The sequence below is a fragment of the Salmo salar genome, chromosome ssa16 (assembly GCF_905237065.1).
Source record: "Salmo salar chromosome ssa16, Ssal_v3.1, whole genome shotgun sequence".
Lineage (NCBI taxonomy): Eukaryota > Metazoa > Chordata > Actinopteri > Salmoniformes > Salmonidae > Salmo > Salmo salar.
This window is the reverse complement of record NC_059457.1, coordinates 80,741,886-80,769,881: the sequence shown is the minus strand read 5'-3', so window position 1 is coordinate 80,769,881 and position 27,996 is coordinate 80,741,886. Positions and strand designations below refer to the sequence as shown.

The 27,996-nt window shown below is 45.7% G+C and overlaps 2 protein-coding genes across 7 annotated transcripts in view; both read left to right on the top strand.

Moving 5' to 3' along the window:
- The window catches only part of LOC106574851 (microtubule-associated protein 2), a 127,862-nt gene extending 124,612 nt beyond the window's left edge, over positions 1-3,250 (top strand). For all 6 annotated transcript variants that reach the window (XM_045698116.1, XM_045698117.1, XM_045698112.1 and 3 more), the window contains 3 exons: positions 734-815; positions 1,716-1,828; positions 2,147-3,250. In XM_045698116.1, coding sequence (XP_045554072.1) covers positions 734-815; positions 1,716-1,828; positions 2,147-2,362 — 411 coding nt within the window. In that variant the 3' untranslated portion in view covers positions 2,363-3,250. The remainder of the gene's footprint in view (positions 1-733; positions 816-1,715; positions 1,829-2,146) is intronic.
- A 3,589-nt stretch (positions 3,251-6,839) lies between these two features.
- Positions 6,840-27,996, top strand: part of LOC106574930 (unc-80 homolog, NALCN channel complex subunit) — a gene marked incomplete at its 3' end in the record, with an annotated part of 114,694 nt that continues 93,537 nt past the window's right edge. The window contains exons 1-8 of the mRNA XM_045696727.1: positions 6,840-7,134; positions 7,775-7,823; positions 8,347-8,503; positions 11,798-12,150; positions 12,309-12,432; positions 12,806-12,870; positions 13,252-13,397; positions 27,562-27,835. Of these exons, the coding sequence (XP_045552683.1) occupies positions 7,043-7,134; positions 7,775-7,823; positions 8,347-8,503; positions 11,798-12,150; positions 12,309-12,432; positions 12,806-12,870; positions 13,252-13,397; positions 27,562-27,835 (1,260 nt within the window). The remainder of the gene's footprint in view (positions 7,135-7,774; positions 7,824-8,346; positions 8,504-11,797; positions 12,151-12,308; positions 12,433-12,805; positions 12,871-13,251; positions 13,398-27,561; positions 27,836-27,996) is intronic.

Here is a 27,996-nt window from a genome sequence, read left to right as displayed (position 1 = left end):
TATTGTGTGATGTCAGTGTCATATTGTGTGATGTCAGTGGTGTCATATTGTGTGATGTCAGTACAATATTGTGTGATGTCAGTGTCATATTGTGTGATGTCAGTGATGTCTTGTGTGATGTCAGTACAATATTGTGTGATGTCAGTGACGTCTTGTGTGATGTCAGTGTCGTATTATGTGATGTCAGTGTCGTCTTGTGTGATGTCAGTGTCGTCTTGTGTGATGTCAGTGACATATTGTGTGATGTCAGTGTCGTCTTGTGTGATGTCAGTGTCGTATTGTGTGATGTCAGTGTCGTCTTCTGTGATGTCAGTGACATATTGTGTGATGTCAGTGACATATTGTGTGATGTCAGTGTCGTCTTGTGTGATGTCAGTGACATATTGTGTGATGTCAGTGACATATTGTGTGATGTCAGTGATGTCTTGTGGGATGTACACCAACTGTCCCTGTTGAGTGAGGTGGTTACAGTGATTTTGTAGTGATCGCTATTCTTCAGGCAGTTTGTTTCACAGATTGATGATGTCCTTAATCTGTTGAGTGCTACTTTCTGTTCTTCCTTAAATGTATGCATTTTTATTAATGATCTTTCATTGAAGAAAATTAGGATACAGTAAATTATGGTAAATTCTGCATAATTTCAAGGTATTGTCCTACAGCCCTTCAGATCTAAAATGTGGCAGTCCCTTCCCTCAGTGCAGTATAAGACAGTGTCTGAATGCGCCTCTCGCAGGTCCACATCACCACCAAGAAGATAGACCTGAGCCACATCACCTCCAAATGTGGATCAATGTCCAACATCCGTCACCGGCCAGGTAATCAGCACTTTTTTAGTTGATTCATTAATATTGAGTGATTATCTAATAGAGAGAGTATTCCAATCTTTTGGATGAACAGGGCATAAGAACAATACATTTCTAGTTACACTTTCATACATGACATTTTTATGCTGTACCTCAGACAAGTCACTAACTGTAGTTTAATTAGCAATGGACTATTAATCCTACAGGCATTTTGTCCTGTGTAGTTACATAGTTCAACTATTGCTTCTGTTAATTGCTCCCCCCCCCCCCCCAAAAAAAAAAAGATATAGATGTACTATTGTAAAGTGGTTGTTCCACTGGATATCATAAGGTGAATGCACCAATTTGTAAGTTATTCTGGATAAGAGCCTCTGCTAAATGACGTAAATGTTTATATGAGTATTGATTCATTCATATCCTTTACTTCTCCTCTCTTCTTCTCCTTTCCTCTCTCCTCTTTTTCTCTTCTCCTCTCTCTTCTCTCCTCTCTTCTTTTCTTCTCCCCTCTCTTCTCCTCTCTCCTCTCTTCTTCTCTTCTTCTCCCCTCTCTTCTCCTCTCTCCTCTCTTCTTCTCTTCTCCTCTCTCCTCTCTTCTTCTCTTCTCTCTCCTCTCTTCTTCTCTTCTTCTCTTCTCTCTCCTCTCTTCTTCTCTTCTTCTCCTGTCTCCTCTCTTCTTCTCCTCTCTCCTCTCTTCTTCTCTTCTTCTCCCCTCTCTTCTTCTCTTCTTCTCCTCTCTCCTCTTCTCTTCTTCTCCTCTCTTCTCCTCTCTCCTCTCTTCTCCTCCTCTCTTCTCCTCACTTCCTACTCTTCTCTTCCCGTCTTCTCCTCTCCCCTATTCTCTTCCTCTCCTCTCTCCTCCTGTATTCCTCTTCTCTCTCCCTTCTCTCTCCTTCCTCTCTACCTCTCCTACAGGGGGTGGTAACGTGCGTATCGAGAGTGTGAAGCTGGACTTCAAGGACAAGGCCGAGGCCAAAGTGGGCTCACTGGCTAACGCCAGTCACACCCCCGGGGGAGGACAAATCATGGTGAGACAGTCTACAGTAAAATACAGTACAGGGTCATGTTCATTAGGCACCAAACAGAAGAAAACGGACTGAAACAGGGAGGGACTACCTGGACTTTTCCAATAAGAAACTCTCATTTTCGTTTTCGATTGCAAAACGTTTTAAAACATGTTCAGTTGCGTTCCCTAATGGACACGACCTAGGTTTACATAGATGGCTTAGTGGTTTAGAGCATGGTGCTGGCAAAAGCAGGGTTGTGGGTTTGATTCCAACATGGGCCATGATTAACCCTCTCCCCCTCTCTCTCTCTCTCTCTCTCTCTCTCTGTCTCTCTCTCAGATCGAGAGCCACAAGCTGACATTCCGTGACACGGCCAAGGCGCGCGTGGACCACGGGGCAGACGTTATCACCCTGTCCCCAGGTGGCACGGGGGGCACATCCCCCCACCGTCTCAGCAACGTGTCATCCACGGGCAGCCTCAACCTCCTGGACTGCCCCCAGCTGTCCACACTGGCCCAGGACGTCACCATGGCCCTGGCCAAGCAAGGCTTATGAGCCTCCTGCCTCCTCCATTGCCCCCTGGTTCCTAGTCCTCCATCTCCCCCTGGACCTCCTGGATCCCTTGGACCCCCTGGTCTTAACATCCCTCTTCAAAATTTCTCCGTCGGCCCTCCACTGCAACAACCCTTCGCCGTCGTCCCCCAAGATAAGAAACCAGACGACTGTGATCAGAGTATCAGAGTCCATCTTCCATCATTCCACTCCCCCTCCCTCGCTCCTCCATAGGAAAACATGCTATTTAAACTACCACCACCAGGGGGATTTTATTGACTGACTCTAGGATGTTTGTTCTTCTTCTTTCTGTTCTAAGGGATGTGCTCGACTCTGCTAGGGTGTGTTGTGTTGTTCTTTTGGCTTCTTTTCATTCCATGTTGAACGTTCTTTGGGACAGTACTGTAGATGGCCAGTGTGCTAGCTAGCTAAGCCATTGAAACAGGTACAGAGATAGTGTTTATAGGGTATTATCGGTTATCTAAGACTTTACAGTGATTCTTATTGTGTGGCAATGATCTCAAAGACATTCCATTTGGCCTAGGATATTAAGCGGCCCAGCCTGGTTTCATTCCCAACATACACTATATATACAGAAGTATGTGGACACCCCTTCAAGTTAGTGGATTCGGCTATTTCAACCACACCCGTTGCTGAAAGGTGTATAAAATTGAGCACACAGCCATGCAATCTCCATAGACAACCATTTGCAGTCGAATGGCCTTACTGAAGAGCTTAGTGGCTTATAACATGGCACCGTCATGGGATGCCACCTTTCCAACAAGTCAGTTTGTCAAATTTCTGCCCTGCCAGAGCTGCCCTGGTCAACTGTAAGTGCTGTTATTGTAAAGTGGAAACGTCCAGGAGCAACAACGTCTCAGCCGCGAAGTGGTAGACCACACAAGCGCACAGAACAGGACCACCAAGTGCTGAAGAGTGTAGCGTGTAAAAATCGTCTGTCCTCGGTTGCAACACTCACTACCGAGTTCTAAACTGCCTCTGGAAGCAACGTCAGCACAATAACTGTTCGTCGGGGGCTTCATGAAATGGATTTCAATGACCGAGCAGCCGCACACAAGCCTAAGATCACCATGCACAATGCCAAGCGTCAGCTGGAGTGGTGTAACGCTCGCCGCCACTGGACTATGGAGCAGTGGAAACGTGTTCTCTAGAGTGATCAAATCAAATCAAATCAAATTTATATAGCCCTTCTTACATCAGCTGATATCTCAAAGTGCTGTACAGAAACCCAGCCTAAAACCCCAAACAGCAAGCAATGCAGGTGTAGAAGCACGGTGGCTAGGAAAAACTCCCTAGAAAGGCCAAAACCTAGGAAGAAACCTAGAGAGGAACCAGGCTATGAGGGGTGGCCAGTCCTCTTCTGGCTGTGCCGGGTGGAGATTATAACAGCACATGGCCTAGATGTTCAAATGTTCATAAATTACCAGCATGGTCAAATAATAACAATCATAGTAGTTGTCGAGGGTGCAACAAGTCAGTAACACAAGAGTAAGTGTCAGTTGGCTTTTTCATAGCCGGTCTTTGAGAGTATCTCTACCGCTCCTGCTGTCTCTAGAGAGTTGAAAACAGCAGGTCTGGGACAGGTAGCACGTCCGATGAATAGGTCCGGGTTCCATAGCTGCAGGCAGAACAGTTGGAACTGGAGCAGCAGCACGGCCAGGTGAACTGGGGACAGCAAGGAGTCATCAAGCCAGGTAGTCCTGAGGCATGGTCCTAGGGCTCAGGTCCTCCGAGAGAGAGAACGAAAGAGAGAATTAGAGAGAGCATATTTAAATTCACACAGGACACCGGAAAAGACAAGAGAAATACTCCAGATGTGACAGAACAGGACCACCAAGTGCTGAAGTGATGAATCACGCTTCATCATCTGGCAGTCCGAAGGACGAATCTGGGTTTGGCAGATGCCGGGAGAACGCTACCTTCCCCAATGCATAGTGCCAACTGTAAAGTTTGGTAGAGGAGGAATAATGGTCTGTGGCTATTTTTCATGGTTCGGGCTAGGCCCCTTAGTTTCAGTGAAGAGAAATCATAACACTACAGCATACAATGACATGCTAGACGATTCTGTGCTTCCAACTTTGTGGCAACAGTTTGGGGAAGGCCCTTTCCCATTTCAGCATGACAATGCCCCTGTGCACAAAGCGAGGTCCATACAAAAATGGTTTGTTGAGATCGGTGTGGAAGAAATTGACTGGTCTGCACAGAGCCCTGACCTCAACCCCATCGAACACCTTTGGGATGAATTGGAACGCCAACTGCGAGCCAGGCCTAATCGCCCAACATCAGTGCCTGACCTCACTAATGCTCTTGTGGCTGAATGGAAGCAAGTCCCCGCAGCAATGTACCAACATCTAGTGGAAAGCCTTCCCAGAAGAGTGGATGGCTGTTTTTGCAGCAAAGGAGGGACCAAATCTAGATTTGGGAATGTCACTTTAGGTGAACATGAAGAAAAAAAAAATAGGTTAATGCCCATGATTTTGGAATGAGATGTTCGATGAGCAGCTGTCCACATACTTTTTATCATGCAGTGTATATGATCCAGTATCCCAGGTCCTGTATGTGTGTCGTAGACAGGAGGCTGTTACGTTTGTGAACAACAATTAATCAACAACACAACACAATTCAATACAATGCAATACGTTACAACTGTAACGGTAAGAAATGGCTGTTCAGACAAGCTTGTTTCAATTCATTGGCAGAAAATGTGATGTTTTCTATTTGAATTGATTTTGTTTTAGTCATGTGACTATATGACTTCATGATGTCATTTGTTGAATTATTGGACAAAATGTGGTTTTGTCAAGTTTTTTTAATCTAATTAATAGTGCAAATGGTAGTGTTGATGTCACAGTGGCTGAACTAGCTTGGCACATGCTGTGGCTACACATTGCAGTCATGTCAAGTTACAATGCTATAAAATCCTAGCTTTCCAATGGACCTCGTCCACAAGCCATCAGGCTGCTTTTCTGCTTCAGTGAGCATGTGAGCATTCATTTTACATACAGTAGCTCTGTGATTTTCACGAAACAGTCGCTATTATGCTGATGTGACAAAAGCCAGTGAGTGACCTAATAGCACAGAGTTATAGACATAAAAGATCTAGAGAGTGAACACTGTAGCTAGGGACTATACTGTGTCCATTCAGTGAACACAGTCTATAACCGCTTTGTACCAGCCTTAGACTTACACGTTTGCTTCCAATAAGCCTTTCTCCTACGTTTAGAGTAGCAAGGACATGGACCTTGAATGAGCTAAGGGCCTGCAGTCGCTTGTGTAACTACGCAGAAAGTGTCTGAAGCTTTATATTTAAGTAAACATTCTATGAAAAATAGCAGCTATGGTGTACACTGTGAAAATGTCCCAGTCAGATGGTGCGGACGGGACTTTCTAAGGAAAGAAGGTTAAAGTAATGAAGGGATGTAGTGGAAGGAAAAGGAAGTCATTCTCAACTTGTACGTGTTTGATAAAAATGTTCTAGCTTATTTTTATCTGTGGCCATTTGTGATACCCTCCCTCCCACCCCCAATTTCCAGATGTTGGTTACCCTTCAGTGTTTTTCTCAAACCCGTTCTTCCCTCTTCCTCCCCCTCCCACAACCCTTTGCCTGTTTAAGTGTATTTAAAGAGACCATGTAGATGTGCACACTTTCCAATGTTTGAAACAATGCTGTTGACAAAACACTCCTACAGAACAATAACAACAGGAATAAAACTATAAAATGAATTAAATACATTCGTTTGAAACATTTTCTGGAGCTTCCCCAAATATAATGAGCTGTTTTTTAAAATGATATCATAAATGTGTCTGCATTATGTTATTGGGACTGTGGGTTTTAGATTGCATGCTTCTGAGAGAATAACAGAGAGAGAGAGAGTGACAGGGAAGAGATTATGTGAAGGGTAATTCATGGAGTCATTTTGATGATGTAATTTGGGAAGGCTAACTGCATGCAACAGATGTTGTTGGGCCAAAAGGTTGTGCCCATCAGAACAGAACACTGTCATATTTTTTTTTTTTAGATAAGTCGTTTAATAGATGATGTACTTTCTGGTCGTCTACACACCCCACAGCGCTGTACAGCCAACCAATAATCCTAATTGTGTGAATATCACTAGAAGGTATTTGTGGTTTATTTTATTCCCCTTTAGTGACCTGTCATACCATGAAATGTTAATGTAATCAAAACAGGGATAGGGTATTATTTCAAGGTAATTAAACAACCTGTTGATGTTATTCATATGGAGATAGATTAAATATGTGTGGAGGGCGTGGAGAAGTACTCCAGCCTGAATGTGCCGCATGTTGTGTGTAAACCGATTATGCTTTTATATTGGTGTTTTTTCTCGTCGTTTAGCCTACTGTTCCCGGTAGCCGACCCGATCATACTTATGTTGTTAAGGAAAACATATGTTCTTACTTCCTAGTAGTCGTACTGCGTTTTTACAACCCCCCCCCCGCCGCTGTCTGATAAATCACTCTGCCGTTCCCCGCTGCCGCTGCTCCGAAGGTGGTGCTGAAACCATATAGATCTCGCTCTGTTACCTCTACCACCGCCGACATTTGCAGCCATTTTACACAAGCCGAACGGAATCATGTCGTGAGGCATCACATCACCTGGGACGACCGGACCCAGCTACGTCTGGACGGCGACAAGTCGACAAGATGGTGAAGCGGAAAAGCCTGGATGAGACCGACACGGAGTGCGGCAAGGGTATACCGTTCCCGATCCAGACCTTCTTATGGAGGCAGACCAGGTTAGTGTCGTGACAGCCATTGATAACAGGTGTTTGCCGCTGCTCAGAATATACGGGGGTGAGATTATATGTCAACCAAGCTAACTCGCTCCGTTAGGTTAAACATTAAAACATGTGTTACATCTGTATAGAAGGTTTTTATGTGGGTGTCAATCATTTGACTCGTTATGCACCCGTTGACCGGGTTGTCATGTCAGGCTATGCGTCAGTTCATTTGGTTAGGCTATTGTAGCCTATTCAATACATCCAAACATACAACAACATGAAAAGAAAAAAAACCGAGAAAAACAGCTAGTTCTCGTACAGGGGATATGTTCTAGAGGAGGGGGGGCTAAGATGTCACACCTGTAGACATGGCTGGGAAAAGGTGAAGGGGATCGCCTTATCACGCATCCACTGTAACCTACGGCTGAATCCGTCTGATATGTATACAGTATGTTCACTGTTATTTCTAGAGGTAGGGCTAGGCTATGAGCGGTATAAGCGATCATATTTTATCATTTGGATGATACCACTGGCCACTTGCACGAAGACGTTTGGCGGTCTAGCCTATTCAATTTACCCTATGTAGCTAATGATATTATTTTCAAACAAGGATGTAATGAAAATTTAACACGCCCCAATGTTTTCATGATTGCAGCGCGTTTCTGAGGCCGAAGTTGGGGAAACAGTATGAGGCATCTTGTGTGGTAAGCCATTTTCTTAACGCGATAGTTATGATTAGAATGAATCATCGCGCCGCTTCTACCGCGGCCTCACCGCACCTGCGAATTAGGGGAGCATTTTCCAATTGGAGTTTGTTCTGTTCTATTCTGTACCTTGCCCGTTTGGTTAAACTTATTACTATGAAATGTAGCTAGTTCAAACCTATCTTTATAATGAATCTATACATTGTAATAACACGTCTGAGTGTATGACCAAATAGTAAATTGGGCCGTAACTCAGGCTTGCTGCTTTCCCCAAGGCATATTACTTTGCATGAGGACACTTATGGGCCACATCCACTGGCATTCAATGGCCCTTCAGTTTCTGGCTCAGAGTCTCACTGGCCCATGTTCATGAAGCATCTCCAAGTAGGAGTGCTGATCTAGGATCAGGTTTACCTTTTACATAATAACGAATTGGATTACATGGACAGGGGACTCTGATCCCAGATCAGCACTCCTACTCTGAGACATTTAATGAATACGGGCCACTGTGTCTCTCTCCTAGTCCTTTGAGCGGGTGCTGGTGGAGAACAAGCTCCATGGGCTCTCCCCGGTGCTGTCCGAGGCCATCCAGAGCATCTCTCGCTGGGAGCTGGTCCAGGCCGCCCTGCCCCACGTACTCCACTGCACCGCCATCCTGCTCTCTAACAGGAACAAGCTGGGTAAACACACACACACACACACACACACACACACACACACACACACACACATGGACGCAGACACGCACACGCATGCACACAGACACGCATACAGTAATACACACACAGACACGCACAGTAATACACACACAGACACGTATACAGTAATACACACACACAGACACGCACAGTAATACACACACACACAGACACGTATACAGTAATACACACACAGACACGCATACAGTAATACACACACAGACACGCATACAGTAATACACACACACAGACACGCATACAGTAATACACACACAGACACGCATACAGTAATACACACACAGACACGCATACAGTAATACACACACACAGACACGTATACAGTAATACACACACAGACACACATACAGTAATACACACACAGACACGCATACAGTAATACACATACACAGACACGTATACAGTAATACACACACAGACACGCATACAGTAATACACACACAGACACGCATACAGTAATACACACACAGATACGCACAGTAATACACACACACAGACATGTATACAGTAATACAGACACAAATTTTTATTTTTATTTATTTTATTTCACCTTTATTTAACCAGGTAGGCAAGTTGAGAACAAGTTCTCATTTACAATTGCGACCTGGCCAAGATAAAGCAAAGCAGTTCGACAACATACAAAAACACAGAGTTACACATGGAGTAAAACAACATACAATCAATGATGCAGTAGAAAAAAAAATAAGACTATATACAATGTGAGCAAATGATGTGAGATAAGGGAGGTAAAGGCAAAAAAATGCCATGGTGGCAAAGTAAATAAAGTATAGCAAGAAAAACACTGGAATGGTAGATTTGTAGTTTGAAGAAAGTTCAGAGATAAAATATAAATAATATGGTGCAAAGGAGCAAAATAAATTAAATAAATAAATACAGTAGGGGAAGAGGTAGTAGTTTGGGCTAAATTATAGATGGGCTATGTACAGGTGCAGTGATCTGTGAGCTGCTCTGACAGCTGGTGCTTAAAGCTAGTGAGGGAGATAAGTGTTTCCAGTTTCAGAGATTTTTGTAGTTCGTTCCAGTCATTGGCAGCAGAGAACTGGAAGGAGAGACGACCAAAGGAGGAGTTGGCTTTAGGGGTGACCAGAGAGATATACCTGCTGGAGCGCGTGCTACAGGTGGGTGCTGCTATGGTGACCAGTGAGCGGAGATAAGGGGGGACTTTACCTAGCAGGGTCTTGTAGATGACCTGGAGCCAATGTGTTTGGCGACGATTATGAAGCGAAGGCCAGCCAACGAGAGCGTACAGGTCGCAGTGGTGGGTAGTATATGGGGCTTTGGTGACAAAACGGATGGCACTGTGATATACACTGTGAAATACAGTAATACACACACACACAGACATACACACACAGACAGGCATATAGTAATATACCCCCACCACCACCACCACACACACCCATGCATCCCATCACACCAATCAAACACTGATCTCTGACCCAGGGGTGTCAAACTTATTTGGCCTTGTGGGCCACACTTAAACGCCAAAATGGATTAAAAAAAGAGTCCTCTATCCATCACTTTTGGAATTATTGATACTCCCTGACTGTCTAGCTTTCGTAGCGTATCGATAACTGTTATCAAGCTGGACAGAGTGAACAGACTATAGATGACTGTTATCAAGCTGGACAGAACAGACTATAAATGACTGTTATCAAGCTGGACAGAGTGAACAGACTATAGATGACTGTTATCAAGCTGGACAGAGTGAACAGACTATAGATGACTGTTATCAAGCTGGACAGAACAGACTATAAATGACTGTTATCAAGCTGGACAGAGTGAACAGACTATAGATGACTGTTATCAAGCTGGACAGAGTGAACAGGCTATAGATGACTTCTCAAGCTGGACAGAGTGAACAGACTATAGATGACTGTTATCAAGCTGGACAGAGTGAACAGGCTATAGATGACTGTTATCAAGCTGGACAGAGTGAACAGACTATAGATGACTGTTATCAAGCTGGACAGAGTGAACAGACTATAGATGACTGTTATCAAGCTGGACAGAGTGAACAGACTATAAATGACTGTTATCAAGCTGGACAGAACAGACTATAGATGACTGTTATCAAGCTGGACAGAGTGAACAGACTATAGATGACTGTTATCAAGCTGGACAGAACAGACTATAGATGACTGTTATCAAGCTGGACAGAGTGAAGAGACTATAGATGACTGTTATCAAGCTGGACAGAGTGAAGAGACTATAAATTATTTTTATCAAGCTGGACAGAGTGAAAAGACTATAAATGACTGTTATCAATCTGGACAGAGTGAACAGACTATAGATGACTGTTATCAAGCTGGACAGAGTGAACAGACTATAGATGACTGTTATCAAGCTGGACAGAGTGAACAGACTATAGATGACTGTTATCAAGCTGGACAGAGTGAACAGACTATAGATGACTGTTATCAAGCTGGACAGAGTGAACAGACTATAGATGACTGTTATCAAGCTGGACAGAGTGAACAGACTATAGATGACTGTTATCAATCTGGACAGAGTGAAGAGTCTATAGATGACTGTTATCAAGCTGGACAGAGTGAAGAGACTATAGATGACTGTTATCAAGCTGGACAGAGTGAACAGACTATAGATGACTGTTATCAAGCTGGACAGAGTGAACAGACTATAGATGACTGTTATCAAGCTGGACAGAGTGAACAGACTATAGATGACTGTTATCAAGCTGGACAGAGTGAAGTGTCTATAAATGACTGTTATCAAGCTGGACAGAGTGAAGAGACTATAGATGACTGTTATCAAGCTGGACAGAGTGAACAGACTATAGATGACTGTTATCAATCTGGACAGAGTGAAGAGACTATAGATGACTGTTATCAAGCTGGACAGAGTGAAGAGTCTATAAATGACTGTTATCAAGCTGGACAGAGAGAAGAGTCTATAAATGATTGTTATCAAGCTGGACAGAGTGAAGCGACTATAAATTACTTATCAAGCTGGACAGAGTGAAGAGACTGTAAATGACTGTTATCAAGCTGGACAGTGTGAAGAGACTGATAATGTAGTACCATTATAATTTCTACACAGTTTCAATTTGGTTTTATTAAGTAATTAAGCGGATTCTGTGCTCCGCAAAGCATTCCCGGAAGTATTGTATTGTTGGGCCTCTGGGTTTAGAAACTCTGTGATCAAACCACCAGTGGGCCGCATTGAACAGGCCATATGTTTGACACCCCTGCTCTAACCCCTCACCCCTAACCCCAGGTCACCAGGACAAGCTGGGTGTGGCGGAGACCAAGCTGCTCCATACCCTCCACTGGATGCTACTGGAGGCGGCCCAGGAGTGCAACCAGGAGCCCAGCCTGGGCCACGGATGGTCGGGGGGCAGCAGCAGCTCAGCCTTCCTCCAGCCAATGGGGATTGGGAACCAGGGCTCCCCGCCAGCCAGAGGTGGCCAAGGTGGCCCAGGATCAGGCACCGGTTCTGGGTCAGGAGCGCCACGCTGCAGCGGGTCCCTGGAGGAGGATGAGCACGCCCGCACCAAGCTCTTCCACAAGAGCATGGCCACCGTGGAGCTGTTTGTCTTCCTCTTTGCGCCCCTCATTCACCGCATCAAGGTACCTCTGATTCATCTTTCCTGCTGGACTACCCCCTATTGATCTGTGTGTGTAGATGCTGCGGGTGTGTTTCATGGCTCTGGGGAATGCTTTGGTTCCCTACTGTGCGTGTGTGTCTCTGTGTCTGTGTGTGTAAACTTTTTCGCTGTGTCATCTAGGAGTCTGACCTGACTTTCCGATTGGCCAGTGGTCTCATCATATGGCAGCCAATGTGGGAGCACCGGCAACCTGACGTCCCCACCTTCTCTGCCCTCATCAAGCCTGTGAGGAACATTGTGACAGGTGGGACACCCAGAGGACACCAAAGAAAGCATGTTGTACTGACTCTATGGAATCATCTGAGTTCTACTCTGCTGTTGTACATGAGACATTAGTAATATCCAAACCAAATACCATAGTAACAAAAGTGATATTTTAGTCTATTCTACACTCTAGAGACAAGACCCTAAAGGGGATCTTCTGCCCTTTCCATAGAGGGTTCCTGGAACTGAAAAGGGTTCTTCAAAAGGACCTCTTATGGGGACAGCCAAAGAACCCCTTTGGAACCCTTTTTACTGCATTCTATTCCATTATATTCTATTACATTCTATTCTATTCTATTAGATTATATTCTGTTAGATTCTATTCTGTAAGCTACCACATGTTTTGTCAACAGCCAAGAGGAACTCCCCGGTGAACAACCAGTGTAGCCCGTGTGGGTCCAGAAACCAAGGCCCCATGGTGAGTGTTCGTCTCAGGCAGCAGTGAGACAGCTGTACCCCCCCCCCCCCCCCCAGGGTCTCTGCTAATATTATTATCACTTGGACTCCCGAGTGGCGCAGCGGTCTAAGGCACTGCATCTCAGTGTAAGAGGTGTCACTACAGTCTCTGGTTCGAATCCAGGCTGTATCATATCCAGCCATGATTGGGAGTCCCGTAGGACATCGCACAATTGGCTCAGCATTGTCTGGGTTTGACCGGGGTAGGCCGTCATTGTAAATAATAATTTGTTCTTAACTGACTTGCCTAGTTAAATAAAGGTTTTTTAAAAATCCCAATGCTGGGTTTTAGAAGAGACTAGAAGCCTCTTGACTGACAGGATCTTATTTGCTCTCTCTGCAGGGTTTCCAGGTGGTCTGTGAAACGGCCCAATCAGATTCATCCTCCCCCGGGCCTGGAGAGCAGAGCTGTCGCCGCGGCAACTCAGTGGAGAGAGGTGGGCCGTCAACGCGACAGGCTCCACTCGACAAAGGGATCGCCAAGAAGAAGTAAGCCGTTATGAACTGTGCAGTTCATACAAACACACACACACGACATATGATACATGGAAAATGTTAACAGTAAGCTAACATTAAAGGGATTGGTACAGATACAGTGGCAAGAAAAAGTATGTGAACCCTTTGGAATTACCTGGACTTAAATTGGTCATAAAATTTTATCTGATCTTCATCTAAGTCACAACAATAGACAAACACAGTCTGCTTAAACTAATAATACACAAACAAATATACGTTTTCATGTCTTTATTGAACACATCTTGTAAACATTCACAGTGCAGGGTGGGAAAAGTATGTGAACCCTTAGTTTTAATAACAGGTTGACCATCCTTTGGCAGCAATAACCTCAACCAAACGTTTTCTGCAGTTGCGGATCAGACCTGCATAACAGTCAGGAGGAATTTTGGACCATTCCTCTTTACAAAACTGTTTCAGTTCAGCAATATTCTTGGGATGTCTGGTGTGAACCGCTCTCTTGAGGTCATGCCACAGCATCTCAATCGGGTTGAGGTCAGGACTGACTGGGCCACTCCAGAAGGCATATTTTCTTCTGTTGAAGCCATTCTGTTGTTGATTTACTTCTGTGTTTTGGGTCGTTGTCCTGTTGCATCACCCAACTTCTGTTGAGCTTCAATTGACAGACAGATAGCCTTACATTCTCCTGAAAAATGTATTGATAGACTTGGGAATTCATTTGTCTATCGATGATAGCAAGCTGTCCAGGCCCTGAGGCAGCAAAACAGCCCCAAACCATGATGCTTCCTCCACCATACTTTACAGTTGGGATGAGGTTTTGATGATGGTGTGCTTTGCCTTTTTTTCTCCACACATATTGTTGTGTGTTCCTTCCAAACAACTCAACTGTAGTTTCATCTGTCCACAGAATATTTTGCCAGTAGCGCTGTGGAACATCCAGGTGCACTTTTGCGAACTTCAGACGTGCCACAATGTTTTTTTTTGGACAGCAGTGGCTTCTTCCATGGTGTCCTCCCATGAACACAATTCTTGTTTGGTGTTTTACGTATCGTAGACTCGTAAACAGAGATGTTAGCATCTTCCAGAGATTTCTTTGTCTTTAGCTGACACTCTAGGTTTCTTCTTAACCTCATTAAGCATTCTGCACTGTACTCTTGCAGTCATCTTTGCAGGACGGACACTCCTAGGGAGAGTAGGAACAGTGCTGAACTTTCTCCATTTATAGACAATTTGTCTTACCGTATACTGATGAACATCAAAGCTTTTAGAGATACATGTGTAACCCTTTCCAGCTTTATGCAAGTCAACAATTCTTAATCGTGGGTTTTTGAGATCTCTTTTGTTCAAGGCATGGTTCACATCAGGCAATGCTTCTTGTGAATAGCAAACTCTAATTTTGTGAGTATTTTTTATGGGGCAGGGCACCACTAACCAAGTCTCCAATCTCGTATCAGTGATTGGACTCCAGGTTAGCTGACTCTTGACTCCAATTAGCTTTTGGAGAAGTCATTAGCTAGGCAGTGAGGGAAAAAAGTATTTGATCCCCTGCTGATTTTGTACGTTTGCCCACTGACAAAGAAATGATCAGTCTATAATTTTAATGGTAGGTTTATTTGAACAGTGAGAGACAGAATAACAACAAACAAATCCAGAAAAACGCATGTAAAAAATGTTATAAATTGATTTGCATTTTAATGAGGGAAATAAGTATTTGACCCCCTCTCAATCAGAAAGATTTCTGGCTCCCAGGTGTCTTTTATACATTTAATGAGCTGAGATTAGGAGCACACTCTTAATGGGAGTGCTCCTAATCTCAGTTTGTTACCTGTATAAAAGACACCTGTCCACAGAAGCAATCAATCAATCAGATTCCAAACTCTCCACCATGGCCAAGACCAAAGAGCTCTCCAAGGATATCAGGGACAAGATCGTAGACCTACACAAGGCTGGAATGGGCTACAAGACCATCGCCAAGCAGCTTGGTGAGAAGGTGACAACAGTTGGTGCGATTATGCGCAAATGGAAGAAACATAAAATAACTGTCAATCTCCCTCGGCCTGGGGCTCCATGCAAGATCTCACCTCGTGGAGTTGCAATGATCATGAGAACGGTGAGGAATCAGCCCAGAACTACACTGGAGGATCTTGTCAATGATCTCAAGGCAGCTGGGACCATAGTCACCAAGAAAACAATTGGTAACACACTACGCCGTGAAGGACTGAAATCCTGCAGCGCCCGCAAGGTCCCCCTGCTCAAGAAAGCACATATACATGCCCATCTGAAGTTTGCCAATGAACATCTGAATGATTCAGAGGACAACTGGGTGAAAGTGTTGTGGTCAGATGAGACCAAAATTTAGCTTTTTGGCATCAACTCAACTCGCCGTGTTTGGAGGAGGAATGCTGCCTATGACCCCAAGAACACCATCTCCACCGTCAAACATGGAGGTGGAAACATTATGCTTTGGGGGTGTTTTTCTGCTAAGGGGACAGGACAACTTCACCGCATCAAAGGGACGATGGATGGGGCCATGTACCGTCAAATCTTGGGTGAGAACCTCCTTCCCTCAGCCAGGGCATTGAAAATGGGTCGTGGATGGGTATTCCAGCATGACAATGACCCAAAACACACGGCCAAGGCAACAAAGGAGTGGCTCAAGAAGAAGCACATTAAGGTCCTGGAGTGGCCTAGCCAGTCTCCAGACCTTAATCCCATAGAAAATCTGTGGAGGGAGCTGAAGGTTCGAGTTGCCAAACGTCAGCCTCGAAACCTTAATGACTTGGAGAAAATCTGCAAAGAGGAGTGGGACAAAATCCCTCCTGAGATGTGTGCAAACCTGGTGGCCAACTACAAGAAATGTCTGACCTCTGTGATTTCTAACAAGGGTTTTGCCACCAAGTACTAAGTCATGTTTTGCAGAGGGGGTCAAATACTTATTTCCCTCATTAAAATGCAATTCAATTTACAACATTTTTGACATGCGTTTTTCTGGATTTTTTGTTTTGTTATTCTGTCTCTCACTGTTCAAATAAACCTACCATTAAAATTATAGACTGATTGTCATGCCCTGTTTATGTGTTCTCAGTACAATAAATACACGATGAGCACTCAACACGCTGCGCCTTGGTCTACTCCCTTTGACGGCTGTTACAGAACCATCCACCACAAGAAGACCAAGCAGCGTGGTATGGAGGAACAGAGGGTTATGGACTCCTGGACTTGGGAGATAATTTTGGACGGAAATGGACCCTGGACAACGCCTGGGGAGTATCGCCGCCCACAGTGGGAGATCGAGGCAGCGAAGGCGGAACGGCGATACTGGGAGGAACAGGCAAGTCAGCTACAGGAGCCTGAGAGGCAGCCCCAAAGATTTTTTGGGGATAGGGCACACGGGGAGTTGGGGTAAGTCAGGTTGGAGACCTGAGCCAACTCCCCATGCTTATTATGGGGAGCGACGGATCAAGCAGGCACCCTGTTATGCTGAGTTACGCACTGTGTCACCAGTGCGCAGCTATAGCCCGGTGCGGTCGATACGGGCTCCTCAGCGTTGCCGTGCTAGAGTTGGCACTCAGCCAGGGAGAAGTGCGCCGGCGCAGCACATCTGGCCACCAGTGTATCTCCTAGGTCCAGCCTACCCTGCGCCTGCTCTACGCAAGGCAGCCATCATTCCCCAGCACAGCCCAGTTCGCCCTGTGGCAGCGCTCCGCCCGTGCCGGGCTATAGTGACCATCCAGCCAGGACGGTGTGTGCCAGCCCTGAGCTTCAGATCTCCGGTACGCCTCCATAGCCCAGTACGTCCTGTTCCTGCTCCTCGCACTAGCCCTGAGGTGCGTGTTACTCATCTGGCGCCTCCAAAGCCAGTCCCACGCATCAGGCCTCCAGTGCGCCTGCCCAGTCCAGTACGTCCTGTTCCTGCTCCTTGCACTAGCCCTGAGGTGCGTGTTACCAGTCTGGCACCTCCAAAGCCAGTCCCACGCATCAGGCCTCCAGTGCGCATTCCCTGTCCGGAGCTGCCAGAGCTGCCAGAGTCGCCCGCCTGTCCGGAGCTGCCAGAGTCGCCCGCCTGTCCGGAGCTGCCAGAGTCGCCCGCCTGTCCGGAGCTGCCAGAGTCGCCCGCCTGTCCGGAGCTGCCAGAGTCGCCCGCCAGTCCGGAGCTGCCAGAGTCGCCCTCCTGTCCGGGGCCCGCTGCGAGGGTCCCCAGTCCGGGGTCAGCGGCGAGGGTCCCCACTCCAGAGGCGCCACCTAAGTGGGCCAAGCCGAAGGTGGAGCGGGGTCCACGTCCCGCACCAGAGCCGCCGCCGTAAGGAAGGCCCACCCGGACTCTCCCCTTTAGAGTCAGGTTTTGCGGCCGGAGTCCTCACCTTTGGGGAGGGTACTGTCACGCCCTGGCCATAGAGAGGTTTTTGTTCTCTATTTTGGTTAGGCCAGGGTGTGACTAGGGTGGGCATTCTATGTCCTTTTTTCTATGTTTTGTATTTCTTTGTTTTGGCCGGGTATGGTTCTCAATCAGGGACAGCTGTATATCGTTGTCTCTGATTGGGAGCCATACTTAGGCAGCCCGTTTTCCTTTGGGTTTTGTGGGTGGTTAATTTCTGTTTAGTGTTGCTTACCTGACAGAAGTGTTTGGCTGTCGTTTTTGTTTCTTTGTTTATGTGTTCTCAGTACAATAAATACATGATGAGCACTCAACACGCTGCGCCTTGGTCTTCTCCCTTCGACGGCTGTTACACTGATCATTTCTTTGTCAGTGGGCAAATGTACAAAATCAGCAGGGGATCAAATACTTTTTTCCCTCACTGTACACTGTGAATGTTTAAATTATGGATTCAATATAGACAAGAAAAATACAATAATTAGTATGTTATTAGTTTAAGCAGACTGTGTTTGTCTGTTGTTGTGACTTAGATGAAGATCAGATCTGATTTTATGACCAATTTATGCAGAAATCCAGATAATTCCAAAGGGTTCACATACTTTTTCTTGCCACTGTATTTGTTGTTTGAATCCCAGATTGCCCCTTTAATGGAACTGTCATATCTCATGCATATGATATTGTATGAAGATGAAGGCATTGCTGTTCATCATAGTAGCCTGACTGACTGTAACGTTACATTTATACAGGATTAGTACATGTTGACCTTATAGTAGTCTAGAAAGAACAAACTGGCTGCATTCATCTAGTTTAATGTTATATAATGTGGCCTGCAGCATCACCTGTTCCTCATAGCTTAGTATGGCTCAGTAGCTCACAGCACACGCATGCATACACACACACGCACATATGCACACACACACACACGAGTGCTCATTCAGAGGTTCCACTCCATCCCTTGTGTATTATGATCAGTATAATGAGTTACAACTTGTTCCTCTCAGCCTCCCAGGCAGACACCAGAGACTGAAACAGATCTGTCTCTCCTTGTCTGCCTGCTCTTACCAATGAGACACTTTACCCAGGGTAATGATGCTAAACTAACATGGTGCATGTCTGATGCTGGCACTGCCAATGTATGTGTGTGTATGTGTGCATGTCTGATGCTGGCACTTCCAGTCTCCAACTCTCTGTACCTTGGCCCAGAGCATCAGGCAGGCACATAATGGATAGACATCGATCTGCCCACTGCCCAACCTGACCCTCAGACCCACTGCCCAACCTGACCCTCAGACCCACTGCCCAAGCTGACCCTCAGACCCACTGCCCAACCTGACCCTCAGACCCACTGCCCAAGCTGACCCTCAGACCCACTGCCCAACCTGACCCTCAGACCCACTGCCCAAGCTGACCCTCAGACCCACTGCCCAACCTGACCCTCAGACCCACTGCCCAAGCTGACCCTCAGACCCACTGCCCAACCTGACCCTCAGACCCACTGCCCAACCTGACCCTCAGACCCACTGCCCAACCTGACCCTCAGACCCACTGCCCAAGCTGACCCTCAGACCCACTGCCCAAGCTGACCCTCAGACCCACTGCCCAACCTGACCCTCAGACCCACTGCCCAACCTGACCCTCAGACCCACTGCCCAACCTGACCCTCAGACCCACTGCCCAAGCTGACCCTCAGACCCACTGCCCAACCTGACCCTCAGACCCACTGCCCAAGCTGACCCTCAGACCCACTGCCCAACCTGACCCTCAGACCCACAGCCCAAGCTGACCCTCAGATCCAATGCCCAACCTGACCCTCAGACCCACTGCCCAAGCTGACCCTCAGACCCACTGCCCAACCTGACCCTCAGACCCACTGCCCAAGCTGACCCTCAGACCCACTGCCCAATTTGACCCTCAGACCCACTGCTCAACCTGACCCTCAGACCCACTGCCCAACCTGACCCTAAGACCCACTGCCCAATCTGTGCCCGCTTAGGGGGAAGAAGAACGATTTGGATTTAAATGATTTGGCATGCATCCAGTTAATGATGAATTCGTTTTAGGGTAAAACTGTGAGTGTTGAATATAAGAGTTTATACAACAGGTTGGTCTAATCCTGGATGCTGATTGGTTAAAAGCGCATTCCAGCTGGTGTCTATTCCGCAAGTTACCACCAGCTAAATCTATGATGTTAAAATGCCTATTTACTCTGTTCCATCTGACCGAGCAGTCCACTGTCTCATCAGCCCAGCCAGACAATGTATAAACATGATCTCCACTGTAAAAAGCATAGACTAGCAATTGGTTTTCAATAGCGGAGATTTGTATAAAACCTGCGGTCTGTCTCTCTGACATCTCCAGCTGTCTCATAGTAATGAACGTGTAGGGGTCTTGAGAAGGGACGAGAAAGACAGGCAGGCAGCGTTTCTCAACTAGTCGAAATCATGAATCAGCTGGCATAATTTTTATGGAGATATACGCAAATAAATGTAAATAGAAAAAAGGTCAAATGAAACTAAATGCAGCTAGTTTGCAGTTTTTCCAGCTTCAGTTTTAAGTGATTGTGTTAGCTGTGTTGTTGGCTAGCTCCTCTGAAGTGATTGTGTTAGCTGTGTTGTTGGCTAGCTCCTCTGAAGTGATTGTGTTAGCTGTGTTGTTGGCTAGCTTCCCTGAACAACAGTGTCCTGACAAGAGAGCACATGTTCTATGCCGGAAGAAATCGCGCATCATTAGCTCATTCTTATGAATGTATCCAAATAAATTTAGTAGAAAACAGCTTAAAGAAATGCAAATCCAGCTACTTTTCTGTTGTTCTGACTGCAATGTTTGACCTGACTGTAAATTAGCCATAGTTGTTTAGCTAGCAAGCAAGGGATAAGAACGTTGCCAGCCAGTATGGCAATAGAACATTTAGATCGAACGAACTGGGTCGCGTCCATAGATACAAAACAAAAATACTTAACGACTGGGTCACGTCTCGGGCCTAATAACACCCATGCTAATATATCCTCCAAACACCGGCTTCTCTGACATTATCACTCAAGTATGCCATGGAATTAGAAATTAGAATACTAGAATTGTCATGAACCTTCTTATGATGGGATAAAGGTCAGCCATTTTGGTCAGGGAGTTGTTCAACCATGGTTTGCCAGTGCTGTGATAAGATATTGTGTTAAATAATGAATGTGAAGAATTGATCTACACTGTATGTTTGTTAGCTAGATGGCCAGACAGTTTTAGAGGAATGATTCCATGAATGTTTCAAATTAAATGCCAACATGCCAACATTTCATTCAAACAATGCAGTCAATCCACAGCCAGGCAGTGGCTGAAATCAGTTGATGATAGGACTTAGACAAGTTGTAAATACAACAAGTTCTGATATTGTACCATATAATAGCACTCACAGCTTTCCAAGAAAGGAAACATTTAGACATTTATGGTCTGTTAACATATACAGTGGGGGAAAAAAGTATTTGATCCCCTGCTGATTTTGTACGTTTGCCCACTGATAAAGAAAGGATCAGTCTGTAATTTTAATGGTAGGTTTATTTGAACAGTGAGAGACAGAATAACAACAAAAATATCCAGAAAAACGCATGTCAAAAATGTTATGAATTGATTTGCATTTTAATGAGGGAAATAAGTATTTGACCCCCTCTCATTCAGAAAGATTTCTGGCTCCCAGGTGTCTTTTATACAGGTAACGAGCTGAGATTAGGAGCACACTCTTAAAGGGAGTGTTCCTAACCGCAGCTTGTTACCTGTAAAAAAGACACCTGTCCACAGAAGCAATCAATCAGATTCCAAACTCTCCACCATGGCCAAGACCAAAGAGCTCTCCAAGGATATCAGGGACTAGATTGTAGACCTACACAAGGCTGGAATGGGCTACAAGACCATCGCCAAGCAGCTTGGTGAGAAGGTGACAACATTTGGTGCGATTATTCGCAAATGGAAGAATCACAAAAGAACTGTCAATATCCCTCGGCCTGGGGCTCCATGCAAGATCTCACCTCGTGGAGTTGCAATGATCATGAGAACGGTGAGGAATCAGCCCAGAACTACACAGGAGGATCTTGTCAATGATCTCAAGGCAGCTGGGACTATAGTCACCAAGAAAACAATTGGTAACACACTACGCCGTGAAGGACTTAAATCCTGCAGCGCCCGCAAGGTCCCCCTGCTCAAGAATACATATACCGGCTCGTCTGAAGTTTGCCAATGAACATCTGAATGATTCAGAGGACAACTGGTGAAAGTGTTGTGGTCAGATGAGACCAAAATGGAGCTCTTTGGCATCAACTCAACTCGCCGTGTTTGGAGGAGGAGGAATGCTGCCTATGACCCCAACAACACCATCTCCACCGTCAAACATGGAGGTGGAAACATTATGCTTTGGGGGTGTTTTTCTGCTAAGGGGACAGGACAACTTCACCGCATCATTTGACGGGGCCATGTACTGTCAAATCTTGGGTGAGAACATCCTTCCCTCAGCCAGGGCATTGAAAATGGGTCGTGGATGGGCATTCCAGCATGACAATGACCCAAACACACGGCCAAGGCAACAAAGGAGTGGCTTAAGAAGAAGCACATTAAGGTCCTGGAGTGGCCTAGCCAGTCTCCAGACCTTAATCCCATAGAAAATCTGGAGGGAGCTGAAGGTTCGAGTTGCCAAACGTAAGCCTCGAAACCTTAATGACTTGGAGAAGATCTGCAAAGAGAAGTGGCACAAAATCCCTCCTGAGATGTGTGCAAACCTGGTGGCCAACTACAAGAAACGTCTGACCTCTGTGATTGCCAACAAGGGTTTTGCCACCAAGTACTAAGTCATGTTTTGCAGAGGGGTCAAATACTTATTTCCCTCATTAAAATGCAAATCCTTTTATAAAATTTTTGACATGCGTTTTTCTGGATTTTTTGTTGTTGTTATTCTGTCTCTCACTGTTCAAATAAACCTACCATTAAAATTATAGACTGATCATTTCTTTGTAAGTGGGCAAATGTACAAAATCAGCAGGGGATCAAATACTTTCCCCCCACCACTGTATCTTAGAGGCTATATATACATAAACTTTGTATAAAACCTGTATAAACTGTATTTATAATTATATAACAATATTTTAGGTTGACAATAATTCTATTACACAATTTGTGATATATCACATGCCTTACTTTTATTCTCCTCCATCAGTAAAATCAGGATTATGCCTTTACTGCCATTTCAATTAGACTGGTTTGGATTTCTCCCTGTCCAATATGGCTGCCATTTTCAACCCATGCTGGAACTTTTAGGGTTTATGACATTACCCCTCTAGTAATTTAGTAGGTTCTCTATAGTGTTTGCATTCAGTAATACAACACATTCAATCATAGGTTCCATCAGGGGCGGACTTGGACCAGAAATCGGCCCTGTCATTTCTAACACACCGGACAATTTTTTTCCTTGAGGCCCCCACATTGGTCCATTTTTTTTCCCCTTAAGGCCCCCTGGGCTAACAATCGACCAGCCCATCTTTTTTTTGCCCGAAATGCCATATGGCCAGTCCGCCCCTGGTAGATTTAATGAGGATATTGGGTATGGAGAATGAGAGAGATGTGTCCCATCCTCACCTTAATGCATTGTGACAGCAGAGTGAAACGATCCATCTCTCTTCATGAGATTCACGTTTATAGGACTTCCAGCTGTGAATCAAAATAAGCTCTCTCCCCTGATTAATATCACTGACGTACAGCTCCGGTGTTGCCATGCACTCCAATCCCTCCTTTCCACTGTGATGCGATGCTGATGCAGTTTCCATGGCAACCCCTGCTGCTGCATCTCTGCAATGGAGAGAGTCCAGGTTGGGCAGTGTCTCTCCTGGGGGTCGGTGTATGTACGTCACTCAGTCGCCACAGCAACCTCTCCACAACACCAACTGAAAGCTTTGAGTGTGCGTGTGTCGGTTAGACAGTGTAACACGATACTGCTCCCGCATCCTGTACTCTGACATTGATTCTCCTAGTATTGACCGTCTCAACCCGACTCAGTTTAATAGTACAGCTAAGATGAAATGCTTTACCCTCCCTCCCTCCCTCCCTCTCTCTGCTTTCACTACAGTATAAATCTCATTCTATCGTTGTGGTGCGGTGTAGCCCTGTGTATCGGCTTCTTTGCCATGCATCAGGGCTGTATTCATAAGGCATCAAACGTAGCCAAAATAGATTGAAACAAGGAGGGGCTCCCTGAGCATGTCCAATAAGAAAAGCTAGTTTTGTGTCTCAGTGTAAAATGTTTTTCTACAGTGTGACATAATAAATATGAGCCACCAGCCAGTGACCTTCATCTCTGCTGCTGAGCTAAACTCTTATTGATAGTGGGCTCACGTAGGCTGAATATCCAGTCTCTAAATCTCCACAGAAACACATGCTGAAAGGCCTTGTTGTTAACACATGCCACAGGGCCTTGTTGTTTAGCATATGCTAACACATGCTACAGGGCCTTGTTGTTTAACATATTCTACAGGGCCTTGTTGTTTAACACATGCTACAGGGCCTTGTTGTTTAACATATTCTACAGGGCCTTGTTGTTTAACACATGCTACAGGGCCTTGTTGTTTAACACATGTTACAGGGCCTTGTTGTTTAACACATGCTACAGGGCCTTGTTGTTTAACACATGCTACAGGGCCTTGTTGTTTAACACATGCTACAGGGCCTTGTTGTTTAACACATGCTACAGAGCCTTGTTGTTTAACACATGCTACAGGGCCTTGTTGTTTAACACATGCTACAGGGCCTTGTTGTTTAACACATGCTACAGGGCCTTGTTGTTTAACATATTCTACAGGGCCTTGTTGTTTAACACATGCTACAGGGCCTTGTTGTTTAACATATTCTACAGGGCCTTGTTGTTTAACACATGCTACAGGGCCTTGTTGTTTAACACATGCTACAGGGCCTTGTTGTTTAACACATGCTACAGGGCCTTGTTGTTTAACACATGCTACAGGGCCTTGTTGTTTAACACATGCTACAGAGCCTTGTTGTTTAACACATGCTACAGGGCCTTGTTGTTTAACACATGCTACAGGGCCTTGTTGTTTAAAACATGCTACACGGCCTTGTTGTTTAACACATGCTACAGGGCCTTGTTGTTTAACACATGCTACAGGGCCTTGTTGTTTAACACATTCTACAGGGCCTTGTTGTTTAACACATGCTACAGGGCCTTGTTGTTTAACACATGCTACAGGGCCTTGTTGTTTAAAACATGCTACAGAGCCTTGTTGTTTAACACATGCTACACGGCCTTGTTGTTTAACACATGCTACAGGGCCTTGTTGTTTAACACATGCTACAGGGCCTTGTTGTTTAACACATTCTACAGGGCCTTGTTGTTTAACACATTCTACAGGGCCTTGTTGTTTAACACATTCTACAGGGCCCTGTCGTTCACACATGCCACAGGGCCTTGTTGTTTAGCATATGCTACAGGGCCTTGTTGTTTAACACATGCTACACGGCCTTGTTGTTTAACACATGCTACAGGGCCTTGTTGTTTAACACATGCTACAGGGCCTTGTTGTTTAACACATGCTACAGGGCCTTGTTGTTTAACACATTCTACAGGGCCCTGTCGTTCACACATGCCACAGGGCCTTGTTGTTTAGCATATGCTAACACATGCTACAGGGCCTTGTTGTTTAACGTCTTCTGTTGATGTAGTATTACAGTGCATTCGGAAAGTATTCAGACCCCTTCCCTTTTCCACATTTTGTTACGTTACAGCCTTATTCTAAAATCAATTAAATAAATCATTTTCCTCATCAATCTTCTCACAATTTTCCATGATGACAAAGCGAAAGAAAACTGGTTTTTAGACATTTTTGCATAAAAAACTGAAATACCTTATTTACATAAGAATTCAGACCTTTTGCTATTGAGACTCGAAATTGAGCTCAGGTGCATCCTGTTTCCATTGATCATCCTTGAGATGTTTCTACAACTTGATTGGAGTCCCCCTGTGGTAAATTCAATTGATCGGACATGATTTGGAAAGGCACACACCTGTCCATATAAGGTCCCACAGTTGACAGTGCATGTCAGAGAAAAAACAAAGCCATGAGGTCGAAGGAATTGTCCGTAGAGCTCCGAGACAGGATTGTGTTGAGGCACAGATCTGGGAGAGGGTACCAAAAAAGTGTCTGCCAGTAGCCTCCAACAATTCTTAAATGGAAGAAGTTTGGAACCAACAAGGCTTCCTAGACCTGACCGCCCAGCCAAACTGAGCAATCGGGGGAGAAGGGCCTTGGTCAGGGAGGTGACCAAGAACCTGAAGGGTTTGGCTTCAATGCCGAGTGTCACGTCTGGAGGAAACCTGGCACCATCTCCACAGTGAAGCATGGTGGTGGTGGCATCATGCTGTGGGGATGTTTTTCAGCGGCAGGGAGTGGGAGACTAGTCAGGATCAAAGGAAAGATGAACGGCGCAAAGTACGTAGAGATCCTTGATGAAAACCTGTCTCCAGAGTGCTCAGGACCTCAGACTGGGGCCAAGGTTCACCTTCCAACTGGACAACGACACTAAGCACACAGCCAAGACAACGCGGCAGTGGCTTCGGGACAAGTCTCCGAATGTCCTTGAGTGGCCCAGTCAGAGCCCGGACTTCAACCTGATTGAACATCTTTGGAGAGACCTGAAAATAGCTGTGCAGCGACACTCCCCATCCAACCTGACAGAGCTTGAGAGGATCTGTAGAGAACAATGGGAGAAACTCCCCAAATACAGAGCGGCCGTACGGGCCACTGTGGATACTGTTTTCTGAGGTGAACGCTGAACACTCCAGGTAGGCTTGAGTACCAAGCTGCTTGGCCCTGGAGGAACCCTGGGGGAGGAAGGGACAGAGGAGAGCGGCCGAGAGCCTGTTCTGTTCTATACAATAGATTTCACCGTACATCTCCATCTTAACAGGCCCGTGTGTGTGTGTGTGTGTGTGTGTGTGTGTGTGTGTGTGTGTGTGTGTGTGTGTGTGTGTTTATATTTCCACGTTTTATTTTTTATACATTTGCAAACATTTCTAAAACCCTGTTTTTGCTTTGTCATTAAGGGGTATTGTGTTTAGATTGATTAGGTAAAAAAACGATTAAATCAATTTTAGAATATGGCTGTAATGTAACAAAATGTGGTCAAGGGGTCTGAATAAATTCAGAATGCACTGTAACTGATGAACGGGGCTGGAAATGATGGGGACTGGTAATTGCATTTGAGGCAGATGCAAGCGATTTAGTCAGAGATTTACAGATTGTTCTTTGCAGAGCTAGAACATAATATCAGACATCAATCTAGTTTTTTTTTAGAGGTGCTGATTTGATCATTTGAGCTCAGTTAGGCTGCTTACAAGTCCTGCCTTTAACAATTATTCGCAAAAGGCCGGGTCTAGGCCTTGTCCAGGCCGGGTTACTGTAAGGCACATTGTGATAACTGCTTATATAAAAAGGGCTTTACAGATTCATGTCACTAACTCCTCCCCCCTCTCTCCCCCTCCCTCTCTCCCTGTACCTTGTCTCCCCCTCCCTCTCTCCCCCTCCCCCTCTCCCTGTACCTTGTCTCCCCCTCCCCTCCCTCTCTCCCCCTCCCTCTCTCCCTGTACCTTGTCTCCCCCTCCCTCTCTCCCTGTACCTTGTCTCCCCCTCCAACTCCCTCTCTCCCCCTCCCCTCTCCCTGTACCTTGTCTCCCCCTCCCTCTCTCCCCCTCTCCCTGTACCTTGTCTCCCCCTCTCCTCCCTCTCTCCCTCTCCCTCTCTCCCTGTACCTTGTCTCCCCCAGGACCTCTGCCCCGGCAGGGATCTCCGTCTCCCTGGCCCAGCGTGCCCGCTACGCCACCTACTTTGACGTGGCAGTCCTGCGCTGCCTGCTGCAGCCCCACTGGACGGAGGAGGGGGTGCACTGGGCCCTCATGTTCTACCTGCAGCGCCTGCGTCAGATCCTGGAGGAGCGCCCGGAACGCCCGCCGGAGCCACTGGTCCCGCCCCTGCCCCGCCCTCGTAGCAGCTCCATGGTGGCCACCGCCCCCTCTCTCGTCAACACCCACAAGACTCAGGTGGGTTATAACCATTGTGTTTATGTCAATCATTAGTTAATACTACAGTATTATATGGTGTTATAACTACAGTACTGTAAAGCCATAAGACACAGGTAATACTAGTACTAGTATAAGTAGTAGTATTTGTAGTAATACAACAGTTCAATGCCCTATATAGT